Source organism: Amblyomma mixtum, chromosome 10, assembly GCF_055824585.1.
Source record: "Amblyomma mixtum isolate Tamu chromosome 10, ASM5582458v1, whole genome shotgun sequence".
Classification (NCBI taxonomy): Eukaryota; Metazoa; Arthropoda; class Arachnida; order Ixodida; family Ixodidae; genus Amblyomma; species Amblyomma mixtum.
The window spans coordinates 101,292,320-101,319,171 of record NC_143021.1 but is presented as its reverse complement, the minus strand read 5'-3'; the positions used below and the strand labels follow the sequence as shown (position 1 = coordinate 101,319,171).

General features: G+C 45.9%; 1 protein-coding gene across 1 annotated transcript in view; it reads left to right on the top strand.

Annotated features, from left to right (window-relative positions):
- Positions 1-26,494, top strand: part of LOC149326549 (uncharacterized) — a 58,694-nt gene extending 32,200 nt beyond the window's left edge. Inside the window, exons 5-7 of the mRNA XM_089564611.1 lie at positions 10,921-11,100; positions 21,722-21,841; positions 26,248-26,494. Of these exons, the coding sequence (XP_089420737.1) occupies positions 10,921-11,100; positions 21,722-21,841; positions 26,248-26,463 (516 nt within the window). The 3' untranslated portion in view covers positions 26,464-26,494. The remainder of the gene's footprint in view (positions 1-10,920; positions 11,101-21,721; positions 21,842-26,247) is intronic.
- Positions 26,495-26,852: the final 358 nt, after the last annotated feature.

Sequence of the window (26,852 nt, the reverse complement as noted above, 5' to 3'; positions counted from 1 at the left end):
AAGCCACACGTGGTGCGTGTCAGGTATATGGGTTATGTCTACAGAAGCGAGGCAAATAGTGCCATCAATAAAACGCGGGCTTCTAATCATTCGGAATGCGCTCTCGCGTTTGTAGCGGCCCAAGCGACTGACGTGTGCAGTTTTTAGGATCCTTGTGTAATAACTGCAGTGCCACCTGGGCAGCGCAGGTTCTCTTTAGGGCACATTTATGCTAGGAAACATTGCTATGGCCTTAATTCTGCTACTACTGGTGTAACGTTACCACCTTGGCCCTGCATCTGCCACGACTAAGAGCATTCACGAACGCAGAATGAAAAATAAATGAAAATATAATTATTTGCGATAAAATGCGCGCGCTTCACATTTAGGACGTCAACATCGCGTAGCGCACAGCTTGTGGCGCTTGGCTAGTGACAGCAGCGTAATTCAGAAGCCAAACACCGTTGCAAAAAATGTCATTGGCCCTAACCACGAAGAAAACTTCATAGTCGTCGTCATTAAAGTTGGTGGCTGGACCAGCTAAGTGAACAACCGGATTTCGATACCTCTGAAGCGCAGATAATGCATCAACGGCGACAAAATCCCGAGAGACGAGGTCACGTCGTTGCGATGAGAAAAAGCTGTCGAGTTGAGTGCTTCTAGCAGGAGCACGAACGAAGCCTTAGCCGCTGGTCTAAGCACAGCAGCGAAACATGATGTTACTGTTGGTATTTACGGGTGCTATGTTAAGAGCATCATTCAACAACAGCATTAAAAGGAGGCGAGGCTACACTACCAGTTGGCGCTAAAACTCGCTAAAGCTCTTGAACTCTGGAATTTTTTTTTTTTCATAACTGGGATACAGGGTGTGTCCGAGGCGCAAGATAAAACATAAGGACGTACAGAAATACCACCTGAAAAGGATGTATTCCAGTAAGAGAGAAGTGGTGAGCTTTAAAAAAGATCGTAACACTATTTGAAGGCCCAAAAATCTCAGCCCATCGTAACGTTTTATAATACGACCATCAAGCTGCAAGATGGCGGCTTCGTCGAGTTGTGCATCTTTCATATTGAGAAAAAAGCGCAAACCAGGGAGGTTACAGTAGGAAGGCGGCGACAGAAGCATTTTGTCACCACTAAATTACTTCAATACAACCCACGCAATTTTAAACGAAACAAGAGTGAACAGTGTAAGAACTGCGAGAGCTTTCTGATTGAAGTCTTTATCGGTTTTGGCTCCGCGGCTCTTCATTTTTTATTTTGTGCTCACGCTTGGTAGTTTCCACTAAAATAACTTGGTTTCAGAAAGGCTTGTTCCGTCGGTCGTCCTCCTCCACGCTTTATTCTCCAGAGGAACGAGACATAAAAGGTAACATGTCTACTGAGCAAAGAGCGACGAGTAATGGTTGGGACGTGACCTGGTCTTTCCTTCGAACCTGTCAGAATAGTTTCCCTTCGTGTATTGGTTCTATTCTGTTGGCATCAGGGCAGCCCTGTCAGTCAATGCCGCCATGACTAAGTGTGCCTACGTCCGTAAGTAAAGAAAAAAGCTGAAAATCAAGCAACGGCATGAAACACTCACTGCTTGAGACCTATGGGCAGTGCACCTAGCTTATCGTACTCGGAGTCCGAAGACAAGACGGAAACGAGCGGACAGAACGACGGGCAAACCGCCCGGTAAAAATCCTCCTACAGAACTTGTTAGAACAGTTAAAGTTATCATTATAAAACATTTAACAAGTTCCAAAGCGGGGTCTTTCAACAATCGCCAACATTCGCCAATTCTGAAATCCGATCTCTTGTGTCTTTAAGTAAAGGCAAGGTTTACTGTACTGTATGCGATTGGAGGGGGCCCGGGGAAAGTGCACTTTTATTTTCTAACACTTGCCTCCATTAGGCTCGTTCGCATCTTTTGAAAGGTTCGATGAGTAAGGAAGTTCTGTTGTGTTCTCCTGCTAGTGCACTGCAGAAATGCACACTTCAGAGCAGCATCATCTGTAACAGCCCCACAAGGCCAGAACCATCACCTGAAAACGACCGGCTCTTATACGAGTACAAAGCTTTACGTGGAAATGGACTGTTTCAAGCATGGTGTAAGGGTAGTGGGGCAAGACGCACATTATATACACTGTAAAAAAAAATCGCAAAATGGCGGGCAATATCATGGCAGCTCTATTTCCAAGCATTTAACCGTCAAAATGACGGCCGGCTGTCATTTTCAAATGAAGGTGTTTCTGATCATTTTGATGTCTTGCATGTCAACTAGGAATACAACTTTGCTCTCAATATGACGGCCTCACGTCTTTTCATATTACAGTATGTCGTCATTTAAATAATTAGCTGTCAATATGAAGGCATGATGTATTTCCATCTTACAGTGTGGCATCATTTGAACGTCTTTTTGTCAATCTGAAATACATTTAGGTTGGCAATATGACGGTTTGAGGCCTTTTAATGTACAGAGTGGCATCAATTCGGGATAACAGACACCAAATCTAAGATGCGCGTGTTCTTACAAACGGTGTGTTAACCATTAGAATGGAAAGATCAACACATGACAATCCATGTATAACCGCAATTTACAAGTGAAATTCTTGATGTCTTTCAGTTTCACCTTCCAAGTCATTTCTCTGACGTGTATTGCTTTAACACCACATGACTTATGAATCAATTGACTATAGTGTAAAGGCTGAGACAGTGTTCATTCACGAAGATATGGCAACAAATGATGTATCAGCAGTTGCATTATTTTTTCCTGCCCCAGATGACCCAAAAAAATCTTCCACACACCACAGCAATCAGTCGGCTGATGAAACCAAAACTGTAACAAGACAATGAATTCTAAAAATTTTAGCTGTCATTGCAAAATACTATGTGGTGATCCATTAATTCTAATGAGTTACACATTGTTTCAAACCTGAAACATGGAAGCAAAAATTTGGCTTTACTCCACATTTTCCTTTGTCAATCTCAAACACATTTAGGTTAATACGACAGCCTGGTATGTTTCCTGTATAGTTATGGTCCATATATGTGTATATTGCTATAGGCCTAAGCAAGGTCGAGCTGTTGTTTATCGTTCTTGAAACGATCTCAACTGTTCTTTCTGTCGGTCGTTTAAATTTGTTCTTGCTCCTTGATGAAGGGTTTCCACAATACTGGAAGTTTACAAACTCGTCTATATCATTTGTTAGATTTCTGAAGCTTAAGCTGTTTGGAATATGCAACATCTTATGAAATATGCTACAAGAATTGATATGTTTTAAAGGCACTTATTGCTCATAAGTGCTTTGTTAGTTGCAGAAATACAAAAAAAGCATTAAACTTGCCGCTCCTGTGTCGCCTTAGGTGCTTGCTCCCAATAACATGCATGGACCCTGGCATCTGAAAAACAGAACATAACGTATAGCCAGATTAGATACAAGGATGATACACAAAGAATACGCACAAAATTGTACAAAATGAAGCCACGAGAAAAGGGCCACACAAAGACAAACACGACAAGGAATAATTTTGCTGCCATCATTAAATAGTTGTAAATGAAATCAAAACATAATTCTCATCTCTATAAAAGAGAGAACGCATTTGTCCAACTTCCAGTTATGAACTGTGTTGCGTTATAACTGTCATGCGGAACAATGAATTTCAACCTGCCTCTTGCTACGTGATGTGCAAGGCATGTGCTTTGTCAAGATGCGACGACAGCCCACCACTGAAATATATAGCAGCTTGCGGAAAAATTTTACACTGTCAGTTCGAAAGGTGTACTGTCTTGTTCCCTTATTCCATCATCATTTTGTTGCTGTAACCATTCAGGCTATATAAACAACATTACCTTTACATTTACCACTTGAAAGCAACAGTCACTGTACTTTAGTTTGTCAGTTGACTTATCTTCCCTCATCCTCAGGTAAACGAGAAAAATGCGTAAAGTTGTCTTTATTTCCTAAAACTTCAGATATGGTATGGCTGCCTCAAGAGAGGTACCATCGGGGACAAAATTTTGCGGGACGTCGGAGCGGCGTTTTCAAGCTGCCTCTGCGCCACTAGGCGGCGCAGTGGCCGCGTCGAGGCTGTGATTGCCGATGATTAGGCGCATGCGCGTCCTATATTCTTCCGCTTGCCTGTCTGATAGCTCGTTTCGCGTGAGTAGCTGGGTTTTCTGAGCTTGGCCGCGGGCGGCCGCTTTTCGCCGCTTGCACTCGTCAGCCGCCACATGGCCGCCGTACTCGGCGCGCTTCCCGGCGACAGCGGTGACGGTGCGCATTCACGGCGCCCGTCGCATTAATGTAACTTTTTTCTTCTGGAGAGAAATAAAGCGCTGTTTTTTTCTTCATTTAAGGAATCGTTTGTAACTTCGTGCCTACTTTGGAGGACGAGTTTGTTCTGCTGCTTGTTAGAACCACTTTCTGACGCACCTTAACGGCGAGGGTGCATCGTAACCACTTCATAAATATTCTGCCCCTGTAAAGTGCAAAGGTGGGAATTCTTTCACAACAAATTTATTGCCACAAATGAAAAAAGTGGACTTAAACAAAACCGCAATCCAGGAGTCCATCGCAGAAGTCACGCTTATGAAACGCCGCAGCATCTATTTGTATAAAGACCTGTAAAGCACGAAGCCTTTCCTACTGTCTTGATGGCCGCCTGTTAATTATACGCGTTGGTTGGCATTCCCAAAGTGCGACCCCAAATGGTAAGCTTTTATTAAGCCCCATGCATTTTCTATGGTGTCCATCTGGCCTTCCGGTGACCGTGCTAGCTGCCGCACACCACGACTTCCAAAAGCAACCCTCACTCTCTGCGAAGTGGGCGCAGGACCTCTGTCCCGCTGAAATAGAAAGCATATAGCCCAGAATAGTCCGCCAAGGACGGAGGGCAGCACACGTTCTCAATATTGTTCGCGTAACAAGGCAAGGGTCCGTCGATTGTCACTACACAGGTCTGAGCCCTCTCATTGTCTTGCGGCTCAGACAGCCTCTCCTTAAAAAAAAAAAAAGTTACATAAATGCGACGGGCGCCGTGAATGCGCACCGTCATCGCTGTCGCCGGGCAGCGCGCCGGCTACGGCGGCCATGTGGCGGCTGACGAGCGGAAGCAGCGAAAAGCGGCCGCCCGCGGCCAAGCTCAGAAAAACCAGTTACTCACGCCAAACGAGCTATCAGACAGGCAAGCGGAGGAATATAGGACGCACATGCGCTTAATCATCGGCCATCACAGCCTCGACGCGGCCACTGCGCCGCGTAGTGGCGCAGAGGCAGCTTGAAAACGACGCTCCGACGTCCCGCAAAATTTTGTCCTCGATGGTACACATCACATTTCCTCAAGGGAAAGCTTTTATCAGCAGGCACCAGCAAATAAACCAATTTAGGCAGCCTTAAGAGGGCAGGTCCGGAAGTGGAAGGCATTAGAAGCATCTCTTTCAACTGGTCAACACTGGCATATTAATACATCATTCTGGAGAAAAGCACTTGTGACCATCACAAGGTGTACAACACATGTACTGACAGAACTACGCATTTCTTGCTTGAAGCCTGAGCGACCAGCATAGATGACCAAGAATATGGTGAATTACATAAATAATTATAAAAGGTGTTTTCTGCAATCTCGTGAAAACCGAGACACAGAACTAGAAGAAGTCGCACACACTTTTTACGGCCTTACAAATGATTTATTTTTAGCTCATCCGTGTACTTCAAGCCATTTTCGCGCACACGCACCCATGCAAGTGAAAAAAATCAAGTCCGATCATCTTTCCATCCCCGGCAAAAGGCGCCACTCTATCTCTATGCTAAGGACAGACGGCTCACTTATGCAGGACTGCTCATTCTTTTTGATTAAAATGCTTCACGCACTTCACGCTTGTGCCAAGACTTCACCCAGCTAGTAATGCTTGTGCGGTAAAACAGAGGCAAACATTTGCTACAGGCTTTCATAGGCTGCTCCCCGTACTCGCAAGCATTGTGTTTCCGGACGCGTTCATTCAAGCATTGCCCAGTCTGCCGGTGTTTTCTTTCCCACAGCGCATGGGGATGGAGTACACAACGCCCACTGCACACTTTGTGAAATTCGTTTGGTGGTTGGTCTAGCAGACTTGTTTTCTTTCACAGCCGGACATGCGAGCACAAAGACCAGACGCTCATAAGAGGCTGAAAGCGCCATGTTAACACCAAATTTTTCAGACACTTTTTTCAGTCAATGGCATAATTTATAGAAGCACGGGATTACCCTAGTATTTCTTGTCCCATACTTCCTTAAAATTCCCATAGGTTGAAAAGAGTGTCAAAAAATTTTGGTATCAAGTTGGTGTTTTCAGCCCCCTGTAATCTATGTGGTCCTTGAATGGGCATCTCCAACTTCGAGACACCTGCAAGGCAAGCCTGCAGGACCAACCACCAAATGGAGTTCACAATGTGTGCAATGGGTGTTGTGTATTCGATCTCCATGCCCAGTGCGAAAGTATACATCAAGCAGGCTGGGCAATGCCTGAATGAACCCCTCAGGGAACGTGGCAAAAAGTTGCAAGCAGGCACGAGTAGCAACCTTGCTTTGCATGTGAAGGACAGTAGCAAATGCTAGCCTCTGTTTCATTGCACAAGCATTATTAGCAGCGGTAAGTCTAGGCACGAGCAAGAACTGCTTAAAGCACTTCTAGCAAATTATAAAAAAGACTGAGTGATCCTGCATAAGCAATGTCTCGGTCCTTACCGCAGAAAAAGAGTGGCACTTTTTATCGGGAATGGTATGACGACTAGACTTGATTTTTTCATTTCCCTACGAGCCTGCAAAAATAAATCAGCTGCAAGACCGGCGGTATTGTGTGTATCTTCTCATTGACCTGTGTCTCAGTTTTCGCTGCTTTTTTGTTTGCTGGAACACAAAATAAAATGCAACAAATTTGGTAAACATCATAAGCGATAATGCATGATATGAATAGTGCGAGCTTGCTGTGCTAAGAGCCGCCAAGTTATCAGGTTGCTGACTAGTGCTTAAACCAGAAAGAGAATGAAAAGGAAGCTGAGCAGTTGTCGGCTAACCTTCGTCGTTCTATAAAAATACATGATTTTCACTCATGCATATCATTTGAATAAACTTTTTACTGGTCCTGAAACTCCAACCTTTATGGAAAGGGCCTTTCCCATTATTTCATGCTCATTTACCTCGGCAAACGTTCCATAGTGATGGGGCTGCCGGGCGGATAACAGGTGTTGAAAGCAAGAAAGGCTTCAAGGAGTCCCACTGCCTTGTCCAGACTGGTTGTGGAGATGCACTCCTCTCTGTCGACTGCAAGGTTGAGTAGGTGGACGTTGCCCACACCTGAGCCTGCATGGGAACAAAATTACTGGCACGTGACACTACTGAGCTAAAAGATGTGCTCTGTAATTTCAAGACTAACTAAGATTACACATATTTATTTATTTACATGATACTTCCGGCCTCGGTTTGAGGCCTTAGGAAGGAGTGAGCATATCAGTAATACGTCAAGGAAAAGCACATAAGGAAAAAGCATCACAACAATTCAAGTAATAAGGAGAGACGAAATGAAGCAGTAATAATAGTAACGAAATGCAAAGCGCGACAAAAACAACAAGGCGCGTACACCGCATAACGATACAACCACGTATGCTCTATCACTTGAGCAAGAAAAGAAATATACAGACAATAAAAACAATCATGCATATGAAGCACTCAAGGCTTTGTATATAACGACATGATGGTAGTGTTATTTTGTCTCAATACTGTTAAGCATACCGCAGAAAGATTGGACCGTCGGGCATTCCACTGTACTCGAGGTGAGCGCATTGCACTCACTTACTGTCCGTGGAAAACACGTCTTTTTAGGCACATTAGTCCTGCAAGAAAATTCTTTTAATTTTTTCGAATGATTAGATCGTGTTGGGCGCTTAGAAAGTAAATGTACACATTCTTATTTATTCCCTGCATATCCTATTATAGTAGGTACAGGGTCCGTCAAAAGTTCCAAGGCCACAGGGTTTGCTTTTGAGCAGCATAGTCTGGCTGTTGAGATACCCTCGAAGCTCAAAATATCTGCAGAGAATAGAAGAAGGATCGTTCTACCATCTGAGAACCTCGATAGCTATATCGGAATCTTAAGTGCCAAGATATACCGATGAAAAGCGGACCATGTGGCCCGGGAACTTTTGACGGACCCTGTACATATATTTCAGTCTGTCCCTATACCGTCTCAATTTTAATGGCTCTAAGTTTGCGTTCTTTCGAAGAACCGTCGGAGATACTTGATTGCTATAGCAGTCGAATACAAATCTAACCGACTTCCTTTGAATGCTTTCGAACTCTGTTATGTTTTTCTGGGTATACGGGTCCTATACTATTGAGGCGTACTCAAGAATTGGTGTATTGTACTTTTTGTACGCTAAAATAGAGATTTGTTGTGTTGACTGTCGAAGCGACCTCCTCAAGTAACCAAGCTTGCGCATCGCCTTTTTTGAAATATATGATATATGTTCGTTCCATCTGAGGTCAGAAGTAATTACGAGACCCAAGTATTTGTAGCTGCTGACCGTAGACAGAATATTACTACCGATCCTGTAAGGATATTTTAAAGGGTTTCGTTTTCGCGTGATTGACATAGCGACCGTTTTATTTGCATTAATAGTCATTTGTCATGCGGCACACAGTGCTTCTACGCTGGCTAATGATGAATTCAAACAAACCTGGTAATTTAACTTATTGATTTCTTGATATAGTATGCAGTCATCTGCAAATAACCTTATTTTCACGTTCACTACTTGTATTAACTCATTGACGAAAATTACAAAGAAAAGGGGCCCAAGGACAGATCCTTGTGGAATGCCCGACTCTACCGGTGCTGATTCAGGGCGCACACCATCAATAAACACACACTGTCGCCGTGATGACAAATATGCGAAAATCCATGCAGGCAGAAAATCATTTTTGAGTATTGGCTGTAGTTTTAAAAGCAGTTTGGGATGAGACACATGTTCAAATGCATTTTCGAAATCTATGAATATCATATCAATTTGACCCTGTTTCTCTAAAATTGCAGCAAATTCCTGAATAGTTTCGAGAAGTTGCGTTGTTGTAGATAATCCCTTTCGAAACCCATGCTGCCTGGAATCAATTATGTTGTTGTCATTCAGAAAGACCGAAATATGTTTGAATGTAATATGTTCAAGTGTTTTCGCGCATGTGGGCAGCAATGAAATTGGTCTGCACTAAGTGATAAGCGGCCGGTTTTCTGTTTTGGGTATAGGGGCAACCTTAGAGTACTTCCAGTCATTTGGAAGTGCTGCGCACAACAGAGAGATATATTGAACAGAATACACAAATACTTCGAGCACCACTCGGCGTATCTCATAAGAAAAGAAGTAGGTGTGCCGTCCATTCCAGGCGATTTCTTTATATTTAGATTTAACAAGAGAGATAAAATGCCTTCTTCAGTCTTTGAGATATTATCAATGGGTGGGCACTGAGTTGAAGGATTAAAGCTTAGCTTCCGACCATCGTCATTCCTAAACACCGAACAAAAGAACTGATTGAAAGTGTTTGCAATCAAACATTTATCTGTTACAGTTTCTCCGTCTATACAGAAACTGGATGAGGGCTGTTTTTTAGATGAAAAGTGTCGCCAAAACTTAGCCGGGGACGAAAGCAGATAATTCTTCAAAGAAACACTTTGGTAATATTTCTTAGCATTTTTAATGGCAATTTTTAGCTGGAAACGCATGTTAGAAAGTTTACTGGTGCTAATCTCTGTTGGACGCTGACGGCGTTGTTTTCTTATTCGGCTTTCCACCCTAGCCTACTATTTTCTTCGTCATCCATGGACGTTTGCGCTGCTGCATACTTAGTTTCATGGGAACCAAATTCTTGACACATTTTAAGACTAGGTCTTTAAGACTAGTTTGGCAAGCTTGGTGTCATAGGAAAAGCATCAGAGATTATACTCGGTTCACCCTTAAGGTGACAAAGCAGCGAAAGCTCTCGGGTTTGTCTAGCCTGATCATTTTGCTTGCGAATATGTATTTCTAGCAAGGCCTGCTGGTTCTAGAAAATCGGGACGCGCTTGCACGAAGCTATCTCAGCTCGCTGCAGGCATACCAAATCTCTCCGTCTTCTCACCAACGCGAAAAAAGGAAAATGGCGAGACAACACAGAAAAAAAAACAAGGTCCCCTCAAACCGCTCACGCCAAGACCACACGAGGCCAAAAAACACTGCTCACGCCAAGTTCGCGCGGCGCCAAATGCGACCGCATCACGATAGGTCATGGGTCCTATGACGTCTGTAAACAGCAGCTAATCAGAGGGCGGATAATTTTTTTTAACTCGTTCCTCTACCCTCTCCCCCTTGTTCACGCCGAAGGCACCGTCTTTTGTGAATGACGTTAAAGTTGACAAAAGCATGACTGTCAAAGTGACGGCTAGTTTTTACAGTCTATGCACAGAGGTGTCCAGCAAGATACGAGCAACGGCCTCTACGACGAAATGTATTACGAAAGTGCCAATAACAAATACCAGCATCGAGGAGAAAGTATCAGAATTTCATGACTTGCACACTTTTAAATGAGGAAATCGAAATCATACATCTAGAAACTCGGCGTTCCTACTCACATTAAAGTACTGACAATAGAGTGACTCCTAAAGGCTTACGGTGCCCCTGGTGATGGCTAAATAACTTCCTTGGAGGGAAGAAGGCGTTTTTCACGAGTCAGCTTTAGTTATAATTTTTCCCTTATTTCTTGATCTTGCCACATTCGAAGTACTAGTGCGAAAAATGTAATTTCCGTTTGCTAGACCGCGAAAAAAAGCGCATGGTTGACTTACGAAATCAGTAGCATGTGCCGTGCTGTTCTTTTTATTGCTGCGTGGAAATGCAGTGCACATTAGAGCCTGCCTGACTTAAGAAAACTGTTCACTTTTTCGTTTTTCCCGTGAAGGCTCGCTCCGAACTTATAATTTTATTGCACATAAGTGACCTCAACATAAGCGCGGCGGCATCCGTTACGATGAGATCTCGTCTTTATAAACCTAAACGTGTAACTGGAACCAACGAAGAAGAATATTCATTCTACCAGCCTTGTGAAGAAAATAAAGGCACCGACGTTCCCCCAGCTTTGGTGAGTAAAGATGCTTTACATTCAATTAAGGCGGTTCAAAAATGCTTCATATTTGTCTTGTCTTCTTCGTTGATCTGGGAGTAATTATGAACACTGCATTAGCGCTTTTGCCTTGCGCGCCCAGCCACCAGAGTATCCGTTTGGTGTTGAGGTGCAATATTCATGTAAAAAACTCTGCAAAAAAAAGCAAAACTGCAAAGTAATCTCGGTCATCACCATAAGCTTAACTGCGTCCGTTCACTGCAGGACAGTTGCCTCTCGCACTTAATTTCAGTCAATGCTTAGCTGCTGTCGCTGCAGAAATATTACATCACCAATTTCCTGACCTCATCCGCGCTTACGACTGCCAGCGATCCCTGTCACGTCCGTCTTTTTTTGGAACACACTCTGCTGCCGTCAAGGACCGTCGGTTTTTGCTTCCCTTTTTATTACATCGCTGAACACACTGAATTCATTTTCTTGATTTCTGCTAGACTGCCATTAAATCGCGTTATTCTCTCAACCATTGCGCTTTCTACTGTATAATTTTCTTTTTTACAGCTGATTTAAAGTAAAAGTCTTTTCCTTAGACTGTAGTGTTCGCGCCTGTTAATCACATGAAACTTGCAAGATAGCACTGTTTTCGCTTTCTTCTTCGTAGATGGCTACTGAATAGGCCAAAGAATGCAATGTAGATATGGGCTGCCAGTAAAACATACGAAGCGGTCCGCCATTAGTCAGGGCGGGCAGGAAACGAGCCGTTTTCCTGGAAGCTGGCATGATGACAACAAGGAGGTGGTGTACCCGGGTCCGAACCCGACCGCGGCGGCTGCATTTTGATGGAGGCGGAACGCAAAAGGCACCGGTGTGCTGCGTGATGTCAGCGCACGTTAAAGATCCTCAGGTGGTCGAAATTTTTCCCGAGACCTCCACTATGACACCTCTTTCTCTCTTTCACTCCCACCTTCCTCCCTTAACTTACGGCGCGATTCAGGTGTCCACTGAGATATTCGAGACAGGTACTACACCATTCCTTTCTTCAAAAACCAATTTAACAATTTACCAAGGACCTTTCTTAGTCTTTAAGCGAAACGTAGGGGAGGGGGAGATGGTGGGGGGGGGGGTGAAAACATTTATTTGGTATTGACAGGAGGTATGTTTGGATCAGCCCGTAAGGGACCGATCCTTACAAGCACTAGGTGGAAGTCCCAAGTTTCGGACCCCGGTTGCGGTGGCCGCCAACCGGGCGCGCCCGACTAAGGCTTGTTGGGCCTGTAAGTCGTGGCAGCTGAGCAGGGTCGCCTCCCAGTCCTCCCGGGTTGGGTTGGGGATGGGGGGAATAGCCGGCTTGGAGGGGCGGGCCCACACCATGTGATAGGTGTCCGAAGAAACTGCTCTAAAGAGCGGGCAGCTGCGCCCGTTAAAGAAGGGGTCAAAATGTTTTGCTGCCTGCCACAGCAATGTATTGGTGAGAAGGCTGAGAAGGAGCTACCCATCCGCCTTCTTGGGGCCTTTACATGGGCGAGGATAGAGGCGAGAACTGTTAGAGGCAAGAACTATCTTGATAGTGGGCTGTAATATCTTTGAATGTACTGACCGGATTAAAATCAATTTCCTGATCGGGTAGGGAGGAGAAAACAGCCCGGTGAGAGAGCGCGCGGGCGGCTATGTCTCCTGCCTCGTTTACAGCCATCCCCTGATCCCCAGGGGCTCATATAAGATTACGGTGTGCGGGGTCCGTGTCTGGTATGAAATTTTGGCAGATTAGATAGGCTAGGAAGAGAGTGCAGCACCGTTCGACGTTCCGGCATTCCCCTCGGGAGTCGGCGATTATATATTTTGAATCGGAATGTGAGGCCGCGAGAGGAATCGCGACCTTTTCTATTTGTGATGCACTACGGGCTCGGAAGGTCAGGCCGTTAACTGTGTTGCTGTTGCTCCATCCCCCGTGGTGAGGTCCGGAGTCGTGCGCGTAGTATAAACCTGTTTTGTTGCAATGATGTCGGGCTAGGGCTTCCGCTCGTGCCGGGTGCCTACCATTATGTCTTTGTGTGACATGCTGGCAGGAAGATGTCGCATATGGAGGGCGCGTCTCCACAGTTGTCGGATATGAAACCTTGCTTCCATGGGAGTGGTGTGTTAGATATGGAGTCGAGCAAGAAGGCGGTGACCCAAATACGTTAGCGACAAGCGCGTGTACTAGTTTGTAAAGTGCGCCTCCCGGAGCTCCCAGAAAATATTCACCACCCGAAGCGCTATCAGCCGGCTCTTTGAAGTTGTTATTCAGAGGTCAAGAGCACGTTTAATATTTTTGCGAAGGATGACCTCAAGCACATCCTCTTCTTTTTTATGTTGGCGAAGCTAAGGAGTCCAATGGAGGATTCGGCAGGTTAGAAAGGCGTTTGCAAGCCGCAAGGCATCCTTAGTTCATAACCACCAGCGTTTGTTGGAAACCCGGCGGACCATGCCGCCCACTTGGTCCCCCAATTAAGGAGTTTGGCCAAAGTAGTGTCTGGCTGTCTGTGTTTGTGGATGTATAGTCCTAGTGCATATATCTCATCAGTTTCTCGTAAGGGACCTCTCTCAAAAGAAAGAAATATTTTAGTTGTGTGCTTTTGTGACGGGCGCAGGTTCACAAATTTTGATTTTTGAGGGGAACATTGAAGACCGCAGCGGTGGGCTCAGCGGTCTAATATTGTCGCCGCTGTTTGCAGGCTGGCTTCAATGTTCCCTATGGTGCCCTGCGTGGCCCGCAGAGTGATGTCATCGACGTACAGGGTGTGCCGCACGCCGGCGACACTACCCAGCTGGGCCGGCAGGTGCATCATAGCCAGATTGAAGATCTGCGACGAAAGTACCGCGCATTGGGGGGTTCTCCGCGTGACGAGTAGATAAGCGCCATGCTCTCTATCTTAGATGCGGATAGAGAATTGAGGATCCATCAGAAACTGGCACATGTATCGGAATGTGTTGCGGCCACAGACAGTCTAGCTTAGGTTAGTGAGTATGATCTGTTGTGTTACATTGTCAGATGTTCCTATAAGATCCAAGGCTAGTACTACCCGGTCATAATGGGGATATTCGAGGGGGTCAAGGATTGCCCGATTAAGTTATAGGAGGACATCCTGTGCGGATATGTGCGGGCGGAATCCGAACATGGAGCTCGCTAAGACATGTTTGTGTTCAACATATGCATGTAACTAATTCCGCGCCATCTTCTTCCTTAATTTGGCCACACAGGAGGTGAGAGAGATGGGGCGGAGGTGACCTGTGTTAATTGGTTTGCCTACTTCAAGAGTAAAAGTGACCAGAGCGATTTTCCAGTCGATTGGAAGGGGGTGGCCCCGCCTCAAATCGCATTGATGTAGTCGAGGAGGGAGTAGTTTTCCAAGTCGGGCAGGTTCGTCAAAAGCTTGACGTTGTTCTTATCCCTTCCTGGCCCAGTGCCCCGTTTCATTTTGGCGAGAGTCGCCCGCAGATTATGGACTTGGAAAGGCTAATCCAGCTCTGTGTTCTCTCTGCGTGCATAAAAGTACGCAGACCCGCGGGGGTCTTGGGCTGTACACAGAGACTGGTGACGAAGTTTCTGTGCCCTTTTAGTCGCGTTGCCAGCGAAAGCGTGCGTTGCTCGCTGCAAATGTTTTGTGTTTCGGTTCGTGTTTGAGTTGGGCCGATTAGGGCTCGAAAGACACGCCACGTGTTGCGGCTGCACATTTGTCGCGCGGTCGTGTTGCACCTATCCACCCAGATGGAGTCGGCGAGTTGGGCCGTGTACTCTGAAACTCTCTGGGTAAGCACGGCAATTCAAGCTTCAAGTTTCTATGGAGCTTTTGACGTCGCCAATGGCGGAAGAGGCTGCGACGGGCTTCCCGGAGGTGTAGAAGGTGGTTATCCAGGTCCGTGACCACCTCCGACATCTGGATCTGAGTTTCATGGGAGAGAAGTTGTGTGAGCAGCTGTTGGGACCATGCTGGGTAGCCTTGCTCAAAAATAGGTGCATTATCATATGAGTGAAAATTTTGCCTGAATTTCATCCAATCTGGGATACGGGCTTGTGTTCTGAGACGCTTGAGGGGGCGTGTGCGTAGTGTAGTGTTATGGATGCAGTGGACGCTACCGAGGATCTCCTCAGTGTTGCGCCAGTCTGCGCGTCGTATGTTGCGAGTGAATGTTAAGTCCGGGCACCTATCCTGTGTCACGGAGTTTCCCAGCCATGTTGGATGGACGGGCTCCATATGGAGGGTGATGCCGAACGGTGGACGCGAGTTCCACCCGCTTACATCCGCGCGACTCCTCGTTGCGATACCCCCATCTGACTGGGAGCGTTAAAGTCGTCCACAATCAGCAAGGGATCGCGACCCGCTACTCTTAGGGTGCGGCTGAAGTGGTTCACAAAATTCGCTCTCTTGAGTTTGGGAGAGCAGTACATGTTGAGCATATGCAACGGCGAGTCCCTACGGCGGAGTGGCAGGATAGTCACCATTACATTAGAATACTACAGTTGGCGGTCAATATCTACTGTGTAGGCTTCGTTAACGGGAAGACATGACCCGGGATCCTGTTGGAAACCTCGTGTGATTTGAAAGCGTGGGTACGAGGCCTGGCTCCTGTAGGGCAACCAAGCTGGTAGGGATTCGAAGGTTTCAAGGTAGAGGCAGAAATTGGCCCGCTTAATTCGGTCTTTAAAGCGTCTACAGTTCCATTGTGTTATCAGAGTTGACATGGGGGTTGAATTTTGAAGGACGGGATAAGTCTCTAATGGGCCGCGTATGGCGGAGAAGGCGGGGGTAGTCCGAGATGTGTCTTGATACCACCGCGGGGACGGCACATTTCACCTTGGTGAAGATCTGGTCCATGGCGGTCTCGATCGATCAAGGATCGCAGTTTAGAGGTTAAGCGCGCTCCTCCGTCGGGCAGATGGCTGTCACGAGGGCAGGCGAGAGCTCCGCGTCACTCTCCACAGCGTCCGAGTTCTGCGGGCTCGGAGCGGCGGACGCCAATTTTGGATATAAGTTTTGAATTTTGTTGAGCAAAAAGCTCATTCTGTGCAGGGTGGCACGTCGATCTATTTTTTGTATTTCGCGGCGAATACGGAGACGGCTAGTGGGGAGGAGGGAGCATGAGAGGAGGAGTAGGCGATCTCAGTCCAGCTGCTGACTTGTTTGCCGTGTTGAGGCGCTAATGCCCGGGCGCCGCAACGTCATCTGTTTTGAGGGCCGGGAAGTGCCGAGTGTCCCTGCCGCTGGGCTGTGGCGGGGGGGGTGGGGGGGGCGCCGTCTTCTTCCCGGGCGCTGACCTCACCGACCACGAAGAAGGTGATGATGTTTTGTGGTGTGGTGCCGTGAGCACCACGCGCGGTTCCGCCACTGGCACCTTAATTTGGATGACTTGGCGGCTTGCCAGGTCAGTGGTTTGCTGGTAGCTCTGGGTGTTTAGCCTGGGTACGGGGCACCTTGAGCTGGCGGAATTTTCACGTGCAGTCGCGGGAGTTGATAGCGTGGGCTTGCCCACACACTGCACAGGACGGAGTGCATTCAAGCGGTATCTTGACCTCGTCGACGGTCGGCGCCGTTTGGCCACATAGGCCACACTTTTCGTTAGGGCAGGGGCATATGTCCGCCCGGTGGCCCATAGTGCCCCACTGCACGAAGGGCGGGATCGTTTGCTTGTACGCACGCACAGGGGTGACTTCAGAGTTATAATGCACGTATCAAGACACCACTTCTACGAAGGTTAACGCCGCCACGTCTTATTTGCCAAGCTTGCGGATATCGGCAAGCTCTCCAGCACGCCACTGGATCTTGTTTTGGAGGGATTCACTGATCTCGTACTTGGCCACGGTGATGATGCCTCAGAACACGTCGCCAGTGGTATTCAACTGGCCGTACATGTAGAGCCGGCCCTTCGACGATGTTAGTTGAACGTCACGCAGAAGCTTGTCCGCGACGTGCGGGTCTCGGGTGCCTCCGACGATGAGGTTTTGCTCTCACGTGGGGAGCAGGCTGAGCGATGCTGCGGCCTTGGCGCCCAGGTAGGCCGCGAACGCTGCTCCCAACTCGCCATGTTGATACACATCCTTGACAGCGACGGTCGCCCCGGGGCTTAAGGATGATGACGATGTCTTCGGGGTGAAGCCGCGGTAGCGGCTTTCGTTTCCGAGAGGCTGCAGTCTTGCATTGGGGCCCGCCGTGAAACGCTGCAGCGAACGCAGCAGCGTTTTGCCGTATTGAGCGGCCTAACGAAACGGCATCCGCTTTTTCTAGGTGGCGTTTCGCTTGCGGGAGCGGCGTTCCACTGGCTTGAAAAGCCTGATGTTCTCAATGGGCGAAAAATCCGGGCTAGTAGGCATTGCAGTTGCCGGAACATCGGACTAGACCATGGTGACCGGGTCGTAACCACGTTAAACGTCTTGGAATGCCATGTTGATGCGATTTCGAGACCCACTCACAGCCGGGCGTAGGCGTAGGCGATCTTCACCGAAGTTCAGATCGGCCCAGAAATGCCTAAATATAGTCGCACCTGAGTGCGAGCGGTGCCCACAGGTAACTGGCAACTTCACGAAGACAGAGGCAGCTGTGTTGACGGGGCTCCGGCGGAAATTCCGTCGCACCTGCCAAAAGTTGGCGGAGCCGATTCTCTGCACGTCCTCTCACTCCGCGCGCTCACAGCGCCCCCCGCGAGGCGTCGAAGTAGTGCGCTTCGTATGCCATCAGGTCCAGGTAAAAATTCAGCTTTCAAAATCAGCAGTATGGTATGTGCTTCCCCACTGGAGTTCAAGTCCACGACTGGGAAAGATGAGGTAAACGGGGAAATTTAAGGTGCAGAAGCCGTGGAAGAAACGCTACTAAATGCCCATTAAAGTGTTGATGAATGAGGTTTTGATTAGTTCTAAGAATGCCGTAAAACAATATATTTGCGCATGCTTTTTCTTTATGTCATAAAGTCGCCACTCTTTCTAGTATCTTCGGAAGTATTGTTCGCACGCGTTTCAATAAAATATACAGATGGCACACGCTTGGTGACACCAGTAAGAGTTTCGTTCACGGCATCAGCCGGAAATCTTTCCTTTCGAATACGTTGCCCTTCCCTCTTAAATGTATTGTATGCCTGTTCATCCATGCAGTACGTATCACCGCCCTCTTCGTCTTTTGAGGTACGAACTTATTATCGACAAGGGACACGCAAATGTATCAAGCGCCATAAGAAGTATGGTTCGAAAGTGCTGTGGTATAAAAAACATACTTACAGCGTTTGATGGCATAACAAAGAGCTCTTCTGAAAGCATTAATCGCTGTTCTTTTATTTTGTTTTAGTTTATTGGTTTATTGAGGTTTAACGTCCCAAAGCAACTCAGGCTGTGATTGAAGCCGTAGTGAAGGGCTCCGGAAATTTCGACCACGTGGAGTTCTTTAACGTGCACTGGCATCGCACAGTACACAGGCCTCTAGAATTTCGCCTCCGTCGAAATTCAGCCGCCGCGACCGGGATCGAACCCGCGTTTTTCAGGTCAGCAGTCGAGCGCCGTAACTACTGTGCCACCGCGGCGGAGCTATTCTTTCCTTTCCGTCACGTTTTCAACCTAAATGCATTGTACGTCTGTTCGTTCCGGGTGTATATCACTTTCTTGGTCGTAGGAGGCAAAATTTACTGAAACAAAAGAGACACGCAATGTTTTTTTTATGATCCTGAGAAGTAAAGCTAGGAAGAGTTGTGTTAGAAATGAGCAGACTTGCCACTTTGATGACATCAGAAAGGGGCTCACTGATACCATGAGACCCTGTTATTTTCGTTCGCATACGTTGGCATTCCATTTGCGTGTAATGTATGCGTGTTCATCCATGGTGTAGGATCCGTTATTTTTTTGCGTATTAAAGGTACAATGTTCCTAAGAAAAAGAGACATTCATTCGTATTTCGGCATCGGAACAGCATTTCCATATATTAGATATTTCAGTGGTACTACTGCAGTGGTACTGTGCGCATCCGCAATGGAAGCGTTTGAGGACTTAGGCTTATTTTTTACATTGGTATTGTAGCGTTTCATATATTGAAGCTAGTACCGTTCACGACCGTAAAATATTGAAACTAGAATACGCCGTGAAGGAGGTGCAAGTACTGCCACGCTCTACAGGGCCTCGTTCTGTGTAAATTTGTCCGCCTTATAATTGCCTTTTTATTGCAATAAAGTGCTTCTGATTGATGATTTAGCTCGGACTGAAGACTATTTTTCATCCACCGCCGCAGTGGCTAAGTGGTTACGGCGCTCGGCTGCTCAATTGAAAGGCGCGGGTTCGATCCCGGCCACGGCGGCCGAATTTCGATGAAGGCGAAATGCTACAGGCCCGTGTACGGTGCTACGTCAGTGCACGTCAAAGAACCCCAGGTGGTCGAAATTTCCGGAGCCCTTCACTACGGCGTCTCTCATAACCTGAGTCACTTTGGGACGTTAAATCCCAATAAATCAATCACTTTTTTCGTTGTGGAACGATAATATGGACTATTTCGTTCTTTCTCTAATCTTCTAAAACCTATTTCAAATTGTTCTCTTCATAACGGTAAGTTTGATTGCGGCTGGTCGCAAAATGTACGCAAGATGCTCTGAGATTCCTAGTGCAGCATATACTTGAATTTAAAACAAAAATGTGGCAAAGACACTTAAGCCTGCTTGCGCGTAGGAATGCGTAAGCATCATTGCGCCTAGGTGCACTGTTAACCATCTATACAGAGAACAGATACGCGCGCCTGTTGCACCATCTGGAACGCTGTACGACTGACGATTGCTTCACAGTTTTGATATTAAAACTTGTTTTTGAGGAAAGGAAACGGCAAAGTAACTGTCTCACATCTCGGTGGACAGCTCAACCGTGCCCTAAGAGTCTCGCAAGGTATTCAACCGAAGGTGCATGTGTCGTCGGTTTGAGTCGCTGTCGCAACCTAGCCTCGAGTTTGAATAGCACGTGTAAACTGTATGCAACGAGAAATCGTATGACACCACCCGCAATGCTGCGCGACAAACGGTTGAGTCGCAGTTTTGGCTCGAATTATGTCGGGAAAGCTGACGCCCCATTGAGGTCGGCCGGGGGGAAGTGTATGATTATCTGTACTTGCGGTGCTCGGCATTCTGTGTGCATCATACGACCGCTTGATGACGTCAACCAGTTTACCTTGCCTTCCCTAGGATTTTCTGTACCATCTGCGCGTACGCACACTAAAACACGGTGCCGGCTTTTGTCGTAATGGGACCAGCAATGCTGTTCTCGTTAATATTTTAACGCGACATCGTCACGGCTTCAGTTCGGAAGATAATGCATTGTCGTCGCTGTCGGCGTAGGCGTTGTGCGCAAAACACCAGCTGGCGCACTTGCCTCCTGGGTCACCTGAACTTTTTACGCCACCAGAAACTGCCCACGTAGCAGGTCGTAATCTTGCTGCCAGGTGGTACAACAAAATATTTCTTTTTCCCCCTCAAAAACACGTCAGTGAGGCCCCGTTTACTGGGCCGGGACAGCCGAATTTTAGCCCGGAGATTAGAAAGTGGCATGCAAGGTAGGACAACGCTATCGCATATGCGTAGCAACGTCGTCGCACATAATAGGACTTAGGCCCATACAACAGAAATGAATGGTTTTGTGAGTATCAGACGCAGTGGTTAATAAGTAGTTTTTGTGTTTTGTTGATGACGCCATGCCCTCGGGTGCTAACTTTGCCGCGCCGGCCGCAGTTAGGTTGATGTTAAATGCTAAAATGCCTGTGTGCTAGACCGTGTCAGCCCAGGTTAAAGAACTCTGGGCGGTCTAAATTAAACCAGGTAAATTAATTTCACTCGTCTGTCTCTTCGGGATGCTAACCCCGAATTTTTTTTATGTATTTATTCATTAATTTTATGCGCCGAAAATTTGGGATTCCTTTCTGAACGTAGACAATGCCGGAAAATCGTGCATTTTGTTCGGGCGCTCACGCTCCGTTACATTGAGCAGTGGTCGTTCTTCGATAGCATTTATCAGCTCAGTACGGCTATAGCTGCCCTGTACCTTACTATGAGATTCGACCATTTTCCTGAAAAAAGCATAATGATGCAATGACGCAGGGAACAGCACTCCTAATAGCAACCTTGGAGTCGTGCGTTGGTGCTTTTATGAAGTGCCGTTTTACTGTGCTCTCGAAACTGCTCACATGCGGTCCATTTTGTAGCGTGGTTAACACAGAATATTTTTGTTAGTAAATATCGCTCTTGCAAGAAAGAACCTAAGAAATAAAGGCTTACGTGATGATACTGTAAATGTAGATGGAGCTGTGCCCTGCACCTAAAGAGCCACTTCCAGTCTATTGCAATGTCAGCCACTATGACAAGCAGAATTACATCAGGATGATGTTTTCAACGTTTGGATCATAAGTAGTGATTAAATCTTGGAAAGCGTTTCCCGACAATGCAAATTCGGCCACGTTCGCAGTATCAAAGAAAGATATTCCTCCTCCACCAGAAGATGTCTTTTTCCGCCTAGTATGTAGTGGGACACCTGGAAAAAAAAAACTTTTTGCCTGGAAAAAGCGGCAATCTTTAGTATCCTTGCTTATGAAGGTTTAAAATAGGCTCTTCTAGCTTTTTCTAGTGTCAACCATATTTTTTGTCATTTTTGTTTCAGCTCTGTAATAGCGGGTTTGTTCCAGCCATCTACAAGAAAGAAGAGGTCTCCGTCTTCTCTTACAGCCCCACCGTGAACCTTACAGCGACATTCGAATCCATGAATACTTTAGCAGAAAAGGTGAATTTTTCAGCTAGATTCTTTACGAATCCATCAGAGCCAGTCAAGGCATGAATGTTGCTTGGAATAAAAGGCTGAGCTAGTAATTGCAACGTCTCCGTCAGCCATTAACCTATACCTTGAACCTATCTTTACTTCTTGGTCACCAGATATGAGAAAAATGCCCACTAAAAACTCGGTAAATTTACCTCGATATTGAGTGCTGGTGGAGTTTAGATTTTTTTCGTACAATATTTGGGGTAACAAAACAATGCGATTTTGGTGTTGCCTAGAGTGGCCTCCTCTGCTACTTAATTCTGTACAAAGGGTAGAGGAATAGAAGTTTGCTCGTTGCATATTAATTATCAAAAGTTCAAGGATCGAACACAAGCCAATTTTTTTTGTAGCAACCGAAGCATCTCACAGAGATCGCAAGATAACTATTGACAACTTTACCACTGCGGCGTAAATCGCGATATTCGGCAAAAGCGAGAGCAAACGCGAAAAATGTTAGGCTCGTTTACTCCTTAATTATTCCTTTAAGGGACTGTAAAAGTTTTAACCCAGTGCAAGACAGCTTCCGCACATTTTGTTGCCTGGGAGCTATAGCTGGACTTTTCGCTTTTTATTTTTCTAAATTTCGGTTGACATTCTTTTGTGTTTATTCAGATGTGCACTTTTATGTCTTTCTGTGGAAATTTTAGTGCTCACAGAAAAATTGTCTTTCTTTGGTCAAAACTAGCGTAGATTTTATGCTTGCTTTATGCTAGTGACAGCAAATAATGTGCCCGTAAGTATTAGGGATGCGTCCGTATTGAGAGCTGTGCTTGCAGAAACATGGCAAGTGTAACAGCTAACTTATTTATTTATTTCGTTACTATCAGGGCCGTTGAGGCGTTACAGATAGGAGTGGTAAGTATACTTATACAAATAAAATACAATAAGAGAGTAGTTAACATAGGTGATGAAGAAGAGCAGGTCTAAAAACTTCTGGTTCAGAGATGGAGACGATGCTGGCGGGCAGGTGGTTCCAGTCTGAGCTGGTCTTGGGCAGGAAAGAATAAAAATACTGGTTAGTTCTGCAACTTGGAACACTGACTTTGAGTCGGTGATCAACGTGAGATGATACATAACTTTAACTTTGTTTTTGCGATTGATTTGTGTAATATATTTTTTGGAAAGTGAAAAGTCTAGAAAGATGCCGCCGGAGTGAAAGATCTGGAAGGTCTAGAGTTCTCTTCATGAGTGTGACGCTAGAGAAACGCGAGTAGTTAGACAAAATAAAACGGGCTGAACGATTTTGAATCGATCCTAAGTGTTAATCAGTGACTTACTGTTAGGGTCCCGTACAGAAGACGCATATTATATTTTAGATCGGACGACCGTTGTTTACCGTAGTAGTTTTAAACTAACCGGAGCAAGCGAAAAGTTACGGCGAAAGAAACCAAGCATGCGATTAGCATTGTTAGTTATGTGTTCGATATGCGTTTTCCATGAGCGGTCATTGGTAATGTATACGCCAAGATACTTATATGCAGTAATGTATACGCCAAGGTACTTATATGCAGAACAAAAGCTAAGGCGGAGTCATTTAGAATATATGGATGCGGGTTAGCTTTGTAAGGTATTCGTGTTACTTTCATTGCTTTACATTTAGGTACATTAAGCTTCATTAGCCAAGTGTCGCACCAAGCAGAAATGTTTTTGATGTCCGACTGAAGAACCAAGGTATCGGATTGGCTGGAAATTTCTCTGTATAATACACAGTCGTCAGCGAACAACCTGATAGATGATGTTATTAGACCAGGAAGGTCATTAATATAGATCAGGAAAAGGAGAGGTCCTAGAACAGATCCTTGAGGAACGCCCGATGTTACCGAAGAAAGATTAGAATCATGGTCATTAACTGTTACATACTTAGTACGAGCGGCCAAAAAACGTTCAATCCATTTTAATACATCGCAATCTATGTTTAGTTTGCTGAGTTTCAGAAGTAGAAGAGGGTGAGACACGGTATCGAAGGCTTTAGGAAAGTCAATGAATATGCAATCAACAATCGAAGAACGATCCAAAGCTGCAAAAAGGTCGTTAGTAAATGCGATTAACTGTTTCACATGAATGATTTCTTCGAAAACCATGTTGATGGTATGTGAAAAAAGAATTGGACTCAAGGTGACTCATGAGGGCAGAATAGATTACATGTTCAAGTAATTTGCATGGAATAGATGTTAATGGTATTGGTCTATAGTTAAAAGGGCTGTGAACATCACCAGACTTGTGTACTGGAACCACCTTGCCCACCTTCCAGTCGTCAGCGAGCATGCCGGCCTGCAATGACTAAGTATAAATTTCGGACAACATGAGTGAAGAATAAGTAATAGTGCTTTTCAACATCTTTTTGCTGATACCATCAGCACCTGCAGAGGATGACATTTTAGCACTATCAATAAGTTTATGAATTCCCGCCTAGTCAATAGTGATGGCATCCATCAATTGGGAGTCAAAGGTATGTCGGGAAAAGTAACTGGCGTGGTTGTTGCGAAAGACAGTGAAAAAGTACGATTTAATAATGTGCAACATTCGTTTAGTGGGATCAGGGCACCTTGGTTATCTTTCAGTAACGTATCTTTTTTTGGTTTCACGTTAAGGATATTCCAGAACTTGCGTGGGTTAGTAATCAGTAGACTAGACAAGGTATTTTGAAAAAAAAATGCGTTTCGCGTTGAAAAAAGCCTTTTTGTATTGTGATGCCACAGTACGATAAGCATTCCATCGCTCTGTACAGTTAGATGGTGTGCAGCACCGAAAGATGCGAAAGATGCGAAAGATGCATAAATCATGACACAAGCTTAGGTGAACATTTATTTCTTAAAGATAACTGATGAAGAAACACAAAAAAAGAAAGCAAACGCATGAAAGCATGAGGCGTGTTTCACGCGTATACTCTTGGTACACTTAAGTGAAATTAGATATGATTTCACATTCATGTTCAAATCAATTTATTTGTCAGTAAAAAAATGTACGCGTCTCCCTTGCTTCCCTAAGCCTGCTCAAAGCAGCTCTCAAGAAGAGAACGATGAAATCACCAAACACTCGCAGCGGCATTGTTTCTGAATGAAAACGCAAGGTAACCACAACAGAAATCTAGAGAGAGCCTATACTAAATGGCGGTACGTAATGTGAAGATGGTAGCAATGCAACTGCCGCTGAGGGGTCGCTGAGGCCAAAGTGTTAATATATACCTGCGCGTGCTCAGCGGAACTATAGGGATGATGATGATGCTGTTCAAGTTTGTTGATACGGTGTTGCGTTACAAAGCGGAGGTGGGACTATTCCGTATGTTCGAGATGTGTCCATTTATCTTAGAATATTAACAGTGGCCATAGACTTGCCGGGAGTAAAATTATGTAACACGAAATAGCTCAATGTTCTAATAAGTTATGACCACGCTCCGCCACAAAGCAGTACTCTCTCACACCCACTCGCCGTCGCTGCTGTTAAGGTTAACTCTGTTATTGAATCCTACCATCTCGTGCAGTCGCCTCCAAACGCCTCCATCCGCTTCCTCCTCTCCCCCTTTTTCTTTAGCTCTGTTGTTTGCGCGCGGTTGCGTTATTTCGCTCCATATTTATGCGATCCAGTCATCGATTTCGCCGCCTTTTAGAGCGCAGCTATTAGGCGCCCGTTCTGGGTTGAGCGTCGTCGTACTCAGCCTCGCGAGAGACGCAGCGAATAAGAAGCAAAGTACGGATGAAAGTAAGTCGGGAAGGATGAAAGCCAACAAGGAGCAAAGCGGAGGACGAAAGGCAGCAATAGCGAACAAAGCGCGTAGAGGAAAACGATGAAGGAGTTACGGAGAGGGTCGGCGACATGTGCCTCGTGCGCTGTCTGCTTCCATTGCTACGTGCACTTTCGCTTAAGCAGAGGCTCCACTGCAGCTGCGTGCAGTTGTATGTTTCCGTCGCTTGGCCGAAGCTGGGGATCTGCGCCGCGGCCATTCAGCACTGCTTATTTCTTCTCCAATCGGCCATGCTTCAAAAATATTCGAATTTTGCGATGAAATCTGCTTCACCGAGAGTCGTAATCGACGTCCGATTTTTTTTTTCAATGCTCGAGAGCCCCAAAAGGAAAGAATCGAAACATTAAACAAGAACACAATGACCACTGCCTCAGTGTTGCCAATGCAGGTTACCGATGCACTCGACAGCTACTTTCTTTGCCTTCACTACGACAACTTGCAGTTAATTTTGTGTACATCTCATTGTTCAGCATATGAACTAGGTCTTTGATATCGCCGCCGGAGTGACATTTTACTGATCGCTTTTGCTGCGGCCGGCGAATTGGGCGAGAACGAAAATTCAAATTAAATGAAACCACCAACCTCTAATGCGTCATTCATGTTCGTTTTCTCTTGCACTTCGACACAGTTATGCGACTACTGGCTCGTCTCCGGTGGCACAATGTACGGAATAGCCATCTACGATGTAGAGTACGACGCCGAGTCCGCTGCTTGTCCCAAGTTCAACCTCACTGGTGGCGCATTCAGCCGTGTTAAGCTCATCAAGAATATCAACGATTACCACCGACGCCTAGGGACGACCAACGGAAAGAAGCATGATGAGTGTTTGTCATCAGCATATTAGGAAGCATGCTGTATTATTTCATGCAAGCTGTAACGCGTATAGAGATAAACTTATGTCCAAATAAAATTGGGAGGTAACCTTTGCCAGCAAAGTGATGTACTGACAAAATATTCTTGCGTTGCTCTTATATCTTTTTAAACATTTATCTTCGAGTCTCCCAAATTTTCGTGAGTAGTTCGTAGTGCATCAAGTGAATATAGACTGGTCGCAAAGGCTCCCAGCAACAACGTGTGGCAGCTGCTTATTCCCCATACATTCTCCTTGCCGCCGTTAGACAATTGAAAAGAGTGACAGAAACACTATTTGCCACTCAGGAGATCCATGCAGTCAGCAGGAAAGATACAAACCCAGGTGCACTCAGGACGACGCTGATAACGCTAACCGTAGAA